The 6,837-nt window shown below is 33.8% G+C and overlaps 3 protein-coding genes and 2 long non-coding RNA genes across 6 annotated transcripts in view; 3 read left to right on the forward strand and 2 right to left on the reverse strand.

Annotated features, from left to right (window-relative positions):
* LOC110262395 (putative disease resistance protein At3g14460) overlaps positions 1 to 6,837 on the forward strand; it is a 98,992-nt gene that overhangs the window by 36,815 nt on the left and 55,340 nt on the right. The window lies entirely within an intron of this gene.
* The window catches only part of LOC107626586 (putative disease resistance RPP13-like protein 1), a 12,916-nt gene that overhangs the window by 2,834 nt on the left and 3,245 nt on the right, over positions 1 to 6,837 (forward strand). The gene's annotated exons all lie outside the window — the stretch shown is intronic.
* Positions 1 to 6,837, reverse strand: part of LOC110268621 — a 41,201-nt gene that overhangs the window by 1,738 nt on the left and 32,626 nt on the right. The window lies entirely within an intron of this gene.
* LOC107622723 (putative disease resistance protein At3g14460) lies at positions 7 to 4,843 on the forward strand. Of its 2 annotated transcripts, XM_021115130.1 has the most exons (4): positions 7 to 2,741; positions 3,005 to 3,217; positions 3,638 to 3,750; positions 4,521 to 4,843. In XM_021115130.1, the coding sequence occupies exon 1, from the start codon at positions 35 to 37 to the stop codon at positions 2,708 to 2,710; it is 2,676 nt and encodes an 891-aa protein (XP_020970789.1). In that variant the 5' UTR covers positions 7 to 34; the 3' UTR covers positions 2,711 to 2,741; positions 3,005 to 3,217; positions 3,638 to 3,750; positions 4,521 to 4,843. The 2 variants fall into 2 exon arrangements, with proteins under 2 accessions (XP_020970789.1, XP_020970788.1); XM_021115129.1 differs by lacking the exon at positions 4,521 to 4,843 and having other exon boundaries at positions 3,638 to 4,112.
* LOC110268620 overlaps positions 3,138 to 6,837 on the reverse strand; it is a 19,578-nt gene continuing 15,878 nt past the window's right edge. The window contains exon 3 of the long non-coding RNA XR_002356868.1: positions 3,138 to 3,227. This is a non-coding gene — a long non-coding RNA (uncharacterized LOC110268620). The remainder of the gene's footprint in view (positions 3,228 to 6,837) is intronic.

Genomic DNA, 6,837 nt, shown 5'->3' on the forward strand with positions numbered 1-6,837 from the left:
TAAAATACTATCGAATGACATTTGGGAATTTCCTATGTCAAATAGCAAAATTGTTCCTGCATTGTTAATAAGTTACTATCATCTTTCTGCGCATTTAAAACGCTGCTTTGTTTATTGTTCATTGTATCCCAAAGATTATCAATTTGATAAGGATGAATTAATCTTGCTATGGATGGCTGAAGATCTTTTGCGACCTCCAAAGAGGGGAGAGACTTTAGAAGAAGTTGGTTGCGAGTGTTTTGACAACTTAGCTTCAAGATTATTTTTCAAGCAGGTCAAGAATGATGATGAGAAGTATTTTTTGATGCATGATCTCATGCATGACTTGGCAATTTTTCTAGCTGGAAAATTTTATTGTAGATTGTCAGAAGGACTTGGTGAAAAGGAAGAGATGAGTATTCTAACTCGTCATTTGTCACACGATCATTCAATCTCTAAAACAATTCGTTCCTCTAATAAAATAGAATCTTTGAGGACATCATTGCATATCAATAATGGACGTCGGCTCCAGAAGGAATGCGCAACGTTACAGTGGGACATATTGTCAAAGAATAAATACTTGAGAGTTTTATCCTTTGATATACTCAATATATTTCCTAATTCAATAGCAAAATTGATCCAACTGCGCTACTTGGATCTCTCTAGGAGTAAAATTGAGGTATTGCCACAGTCATTATGCAACTTGTGCAATCTACAAAGTCTAAAGTTACGGGAGTGTTGGTCCCTAACTATGCTGCCTAGTAGCATAGGTGAACTGATCCACCTACGCTATTTGGAACTCTCTGGAAGTGCTGTTAAGACACTGCCTGAATCATTGTGCAAGTTGTGTAATTTACAAACACTAAAGCTAGAAGATTGTTCAAAGCTGACTATGCTGCCCAATGGCATGTGTAATCTTGTGAGTTTGCGGCATCTTGATATAAGGAAAACTCCTCTTAAAGAAATGCCAAAAGGAATGAGCAAAATGAAACAATTGCACATTTTAAGCTACTATATGGTAGGCAAGGATGAAGTCAATGGAATTCAAGAGTTAGGAGGACTTGTAAATCTTCATGGATCATTTGAGATTCAGAAATTGGAGAATGTTGGTGATGTCAATGAGGCAAGGAGTGCAAGGATAATAGATAAGAAGCACATTGACGACTTATTGTTGGAATGGTCTTCAGGTGATGATGTGGTTTCAGACACAGAAACTGAAAGAGATATACTCCACAACTTGCAACCGCACAGTGGCTTGAAAAAGTTTACAATCAAGGGATACAAAAGTAAATTATTTCCTGATTGGATTGGGCATTCCTTCTACCAAAACATGACAAATGTGTCTCTGAAGTCTTGCAAGAATTGCTGCATGCTGCCTTCACTTGGACAGCTGCCATCTCTTAAGTCCCTAAGCATTCAAGGTTTTGATCAACTCAAGTGTGTTGGTGATGAGTTTTACCAGAATGAAGACGATCATTCTTTGCATATTGCTCCTTTTCCCTCACTAGAGAGATTGGAATTTAATTATATGTCATGTTGGGAGGAGTGGCACTTACCTGAATCAAAAGCTTTTCCTCAGCTTAAGTGGCTTCGAATAACAAATTGTCCAAAGTTAAAGGGAGATATGGTTAATCCCATATTAATGAGTATCATTTCTTCCTCATCGGATGCTTCGAAAGTGCGCAAAGTGCAAATACGAGAAGATTACCCAGGATTAGATATAGGTACATCACTTCATGGGGATACTGTATCAATTAGGGGATGTCAATCATCTGTGGAGTGTGCAATTAAAGCAATGATCAGCATCAACCATCTAACTTCCCTCCAAGAAATAGAATTCTTAGGGTGTTGGTCTGTTGTATCCTTGCAGGGAAATTGTTTACCCAAATCTTTGCAAAAACTCACAATCGAGTGTTACAGTGAACTGGAATTACTCCAGCAGCAAGAGAAGTATGATTTGGTAGAGCTACAAATAAAATACAGCTGTGATTCACTATCCTCTTTCTTGTTGGATGCCTTTCCCAAACTCAAGATTCTTGCGTTTCGAGAGTGTAAGAATCTGAAATCAGTTTCAATGTCAGAGCCATCACATGCTGCTCTTCAAAGTCTCTACATCTTTTATTGCACCAAATTAGTGTCATTTCCAGAAGAAGGACTGGCTGCACCCAACATGACTCATCTCTGTGTCAGAGATTGCCACAAGTTGGAAGCATTGCCTCGTGGCATGAATAGTCTTCTTCCATGTTTACAGTCTCTCGACATTCGAGGTTGTCCAAACATTACTAGTTTGCCAGAGGGTGGTTTGCCATCTAACTTGAAAGAGCTTAGTGTGGGAGCTTGCGAGCAACAGTTGAGTAATCTATCATGGATGGGCAACTTGGACACCCTCACTCATCTCACTGTTGATGATACTTGGTGTGAGAGCAAAATAAAGTCCTATCCAGAGGCGGGTTCGCTGCCTCGCCTTCCCTCCCTTACCACTCTAAAGATCAGTTCACTTTGTAAACTGGAGACATTGGATTGCAAACAGCTTCTCTGCCTAACCTCCCTCCAACAATTACACATTAGGTATTGTCCAGAGCTGGAGAATATGGCGGGAGAAAAGCTTCCTTCCTCCCTCTTACTACTCAAAATCGAGAGATGCACATTGCTGGGAAAACACTGCAAGAACAAGCATCAACAAATTTGGCCCAAAATTTCCCACATCCCTGAGATTAAAGTCATTGATTAAGAGAATTTTTGAAAGAAAGATTTCTGAGCAGGTGATTTTATGACCTTCATGTTTGTCATGGTACTACAATTAAATTCACACATGCATAAATTTCCTTTTTCTTCAAGTTAGAAGAGAGTCATGGCTATTTGTAATATTTGTTAACTATCATATTTTTCAAATAATATCATTTAAAGAGAAAGATACGAATTGCCATGAAACACAAAATTGAAAGATAGGGAATATCTTTTTTTGTGTATCCAACATTTAAATAAATGGATGAATCAAATTTACTGTTTTTACTATCTTCTGCAGGTAGCTTGTGTACATATCAAGATGTAATCCTATACACTGGCTGCATATCTTCATTTAATTCTAAGTTCATTTGAAGTGGTAATTAAGTTGGATTGATGCGTTGGGAACCAGAAACTATGTTTTCTGATTTTTGGCTTCATGTTATTGAAAAGCAAAGACATGATGGAGGAAGTTGGAGTGATATTCATTATTGAAAAGCTTTTGTTGTTGCTGGTATATTTCTCTATCCCTCTCTATGATTTTATTTTTGCTTTTTGCACAAAGACAAAATAAATTGGCAGCTTGATTTGTGGAAAGAAAAGAGTTATAAAATGGTGTTTCTGTCTTTGTCAATTCTTTATGATCACAAGAGTCAATTGTTGTGTTGCAAGATTCATGTAGAATAGCAAAAGGAATCAGCATGCCCAAGGTTTATAAGCTTTCAAAATAGTAGTAGATGCCTATAATAAGCTATTTCTAATACTAAGTGAAAAGGTTCTGTAATAATAACTCTTTCTTCCTTTCTGGATTTGGACACGTTATCAAACCAATGATCCATCATTGTGTTCATGATGTTTTCACATAATTGTGGTGTGTTTTTTGTGATGACAGACACTTTTAAGTTTTGAATTGCTTTCTTAATTTGTGTTTCAGGAGATACATTGGGAACAGGAAGTACATTTGAGGTTTAGTAACCAACCATATCTAAATTATCTTCATTCAATCCAAAGTTCATCAGAAGAGGTGCTCTGTAATTTTAGCTTCAGGTTGGTATAGTTACTTTATTCCTGCTTACAATTTACTTTTCCCATTTTTGATGGGAGAAACAAAAAGACATGATGATAGCTTGATTTGTGAAGGAATTAGTGACATGTAGTTCAGGGAAAGATTATGTTTCTTCCTTTCCCATTGTTTAATGTATATGCTAAACTAAATGTACTATAAATATAAACTTAATTTTGGTTCTTTAAATACTGCCAAAGCTGTTACAATGCCAAAACTGCAATTCAATGGTGGAGTTTGTAAATTTAAACAAGTTCTTTAACATTTCTAATGCATTCAAGTTTATTACATGAATTTATAAATACACCTGTAATGTGGTTATTCATTAATAAAATCTGTTATCAAAGACAATCTTGATAAACTTTCTCCTTGTTCAAAAAAATATTAAGTCTGAGCTTTGAGTGTTTGATGGCTTGTGGATTTTGCTGGGAAAGTCAAGCTTACTAGCTCCGCTTTTGAAAATTATGTGAGTTCTTAAACTACTCATCTAGTCTAATAATTGATTGCTTTTTGTTCAAACATTTCATGAAGAGAATCATACTTTTACTAAATTGATAATTTAAATTTTACAATTTTGTGATCATATAATTTTTGGAGTATTCTTTTAGAAGAATTTCATATCATGTAAATACTTGCCAGTACAAGGTCCATTGTGCAACCTCTTTGGCAATTGCAGGTTGGGAACATGTAAATACTTGCCTAAAATTGTTACTGGAATGATAATTCTTTTTTTCTTTTTGGATTGATTATGCAGTCACTATAAATAAGCAGTTGGGATGTGGTTCAATCTTGGATTGGGGTAAAATTTTGATAGCAAGTTCTGAATGTACTTTTCATTCTGAATGGTTGGACGATTAAGATAATATTTGGAGGGTGAGATATGGCTTGTGCGTGCAAAGTAGCTCTGATTTTGTAAATTTTTCATCTTTTTGATTCATATTTATATGCAGTAGTGCTTGGATGTTTTAACTTACTGTAAACATGATTTGTGCACTTATTTGAGACTCTCTTGTATCCTTACTTGATTATAGTTGTACTTCTTTTTTGGTCTGAATAACCCGTGGTTTTTACCTCTTATATTGAGAGGGTTTTCCACGTTAAAATTTTAGTGTCTTGTTCCTATTTTTTTCCATGTTTCTATTATTCGTTCGCTGCCACTGTTTTGTTATTGGTATGTCAATTATTCTAACAATCAGCTATTCCAATTGATGAGGTATTTTCCAAATTGATGTTTCTGTTTCTAAAATTAGGAAGTTTTACCTTTAATATTTGGAATTTGTGTGCTTTTGCAACAGAAAAAGTACTTATTTTCCCAAAAAGAAGAAAGAAAGAAATTTACATAATTTTATATGAGACGCTATCTTTGTATTCATGAGATTTTATATGAATAAATATAAGAAGTATCTTGTACAAAAGATTAATCCTGAGGCTAGGAACAAACACATGGAACTATAGTTGACAGAAATTCTAGAAAGAATCAGAGAGAGCAAGGAATTTCAGAAGTAAAAATGAAATAATTCAAGCTCTCTATATTAGTGTGTTGATACCATTATGCTAAGAATGAAAATCCATAATAGCATTGATCCACAGGAAGATAATTGTTAGGATTAGCCTAATTTCATCGCCATTCCGAGCTCAGTGAGCTTTCACATGAGTTATAATGTCTGTGTATATAATTCTAGTTCTGTAACTTCAATGAATTTTGAAGTTGTTATGTGCTTCACAGCTAAAATTACTACAAAAGTTTCACACATGTACAGATGTAGCACATTGGATATGGCAAATGCAATTTTGCACTGTGTTTATTCTAGCCACTGTGTTCTCTGATCTTGGCTTCATGTTATTGAAAAGCAAAGACACTATGGAGAAATTTGGAGTGCCACTTATTATTGAAAAGCTTTTGTTGTTGCTGGAATATTTTTCTATTTCTCTCTATAATTTTATTTTTGCTTTTTGCACAGAGAAAAAATAAATGAAAGGTTGATTTGTGGAAAGAAAAGTTACAAAATAGTGTTTCTGTCTTGCCAATTCCTTATCACAGAGTCAGCTGTATAGGATCAGAACAAATATACTACTCTCACATGTGGGATTCAAATTATTCAAGAAAAAATATTGTGATAGAATATTTGATAGTTTGGGACTGAATTAAACAGCATAACTAGAAAGTTATATACCGTTTTATCTTATCATCCAGAAAGAGAATTACAGTAAACTCAATAATGTACTGAATTTGCAATCTAGCTCATAGAAGCTAAATAACTCAAATAAACACAAAAAGAAAAGAAAAGAAAAGGGAAAAAACAGTATACAGTGATGCTGAATTATTGGAAGGAGAATGTCTTCATCACAAACTATGTGTGATGTGATGTAAATTTGAGCAAATCTTCATACGAGTAGTTGATTTGGTGGTATTTTTTATATATACTAATCTAAATTTGTTCTTATATTTATGTCATTATAATTTTTTTTTAATTTTAAAATTATATTACAAAACACAATCGTTGCTCCTTATTTTTATTGAAAGCTACTTTTAGTTTGATTTACATTTACTGAACATAGATACTACATCATTTAAAAAATTATCTTTCAAAAACTAAATTTGATAAGTTATTTTCAAAAAACAAAAAAGTTTTAGGAAGATAATAATATCACTTTTTTTGTTCTATAAATTCGCACAAAATACAAAAAAAAAAAGGTAAAGAATGTCATTATAAAAAAAAAAAAAGTGATATTATCTTCTAAAATTTTATCGAAACAAGTCTAAGAAAAGTAGACTTGAAGACAGCTACCATGCACGCTACCATTATTGTTATTAATAATGATATGCATTTATATCATATGATGATAATCCTACTTTAAGTACATAGTTAATTAATTTCCACAAAGACTAGTTTCCGTTGGTGACACTTCTTTTCTTTTGAATATTGTTTCACTTTCACCTCGTCCTTGAAAGAAGAATATAAAAAATGAACATGCAAAGCCAGCTATGCACTCCACTACTTAGAAGTTAGAACCTTTTTATTCCACTCCGCGTGATGCCAACGCCTGTGAAAAAAATCTAGAGAGCCAAT

The sequence above is a fragment of the Arachis ipaensis genome, chromosome B02 (genome assembly GCF_000816755.2).
Source record: "Arachis ipaensis cultivar K30076 chromosome B02, Araip1.1, whole genome shotgun sequence".
In the NCBI taxonomy this organism is placed as follows: domain Eukaryota; kingdom Viridiplantae; phylum Streptophyta; class Magnoliopsida; order Fabales; family Fabaceae; genus Arachis; species Arachis ipaensis.

Bases quoted from the DNA above. Each gene is read 5' to 3' on its own strand.
- LOC107622723 (XM_021115130.1), top strand. From the start codon at position 35: ATGTCAAATAGCAAAATTGTTCCTGCATTGTTAATAAGTTACTATCAT.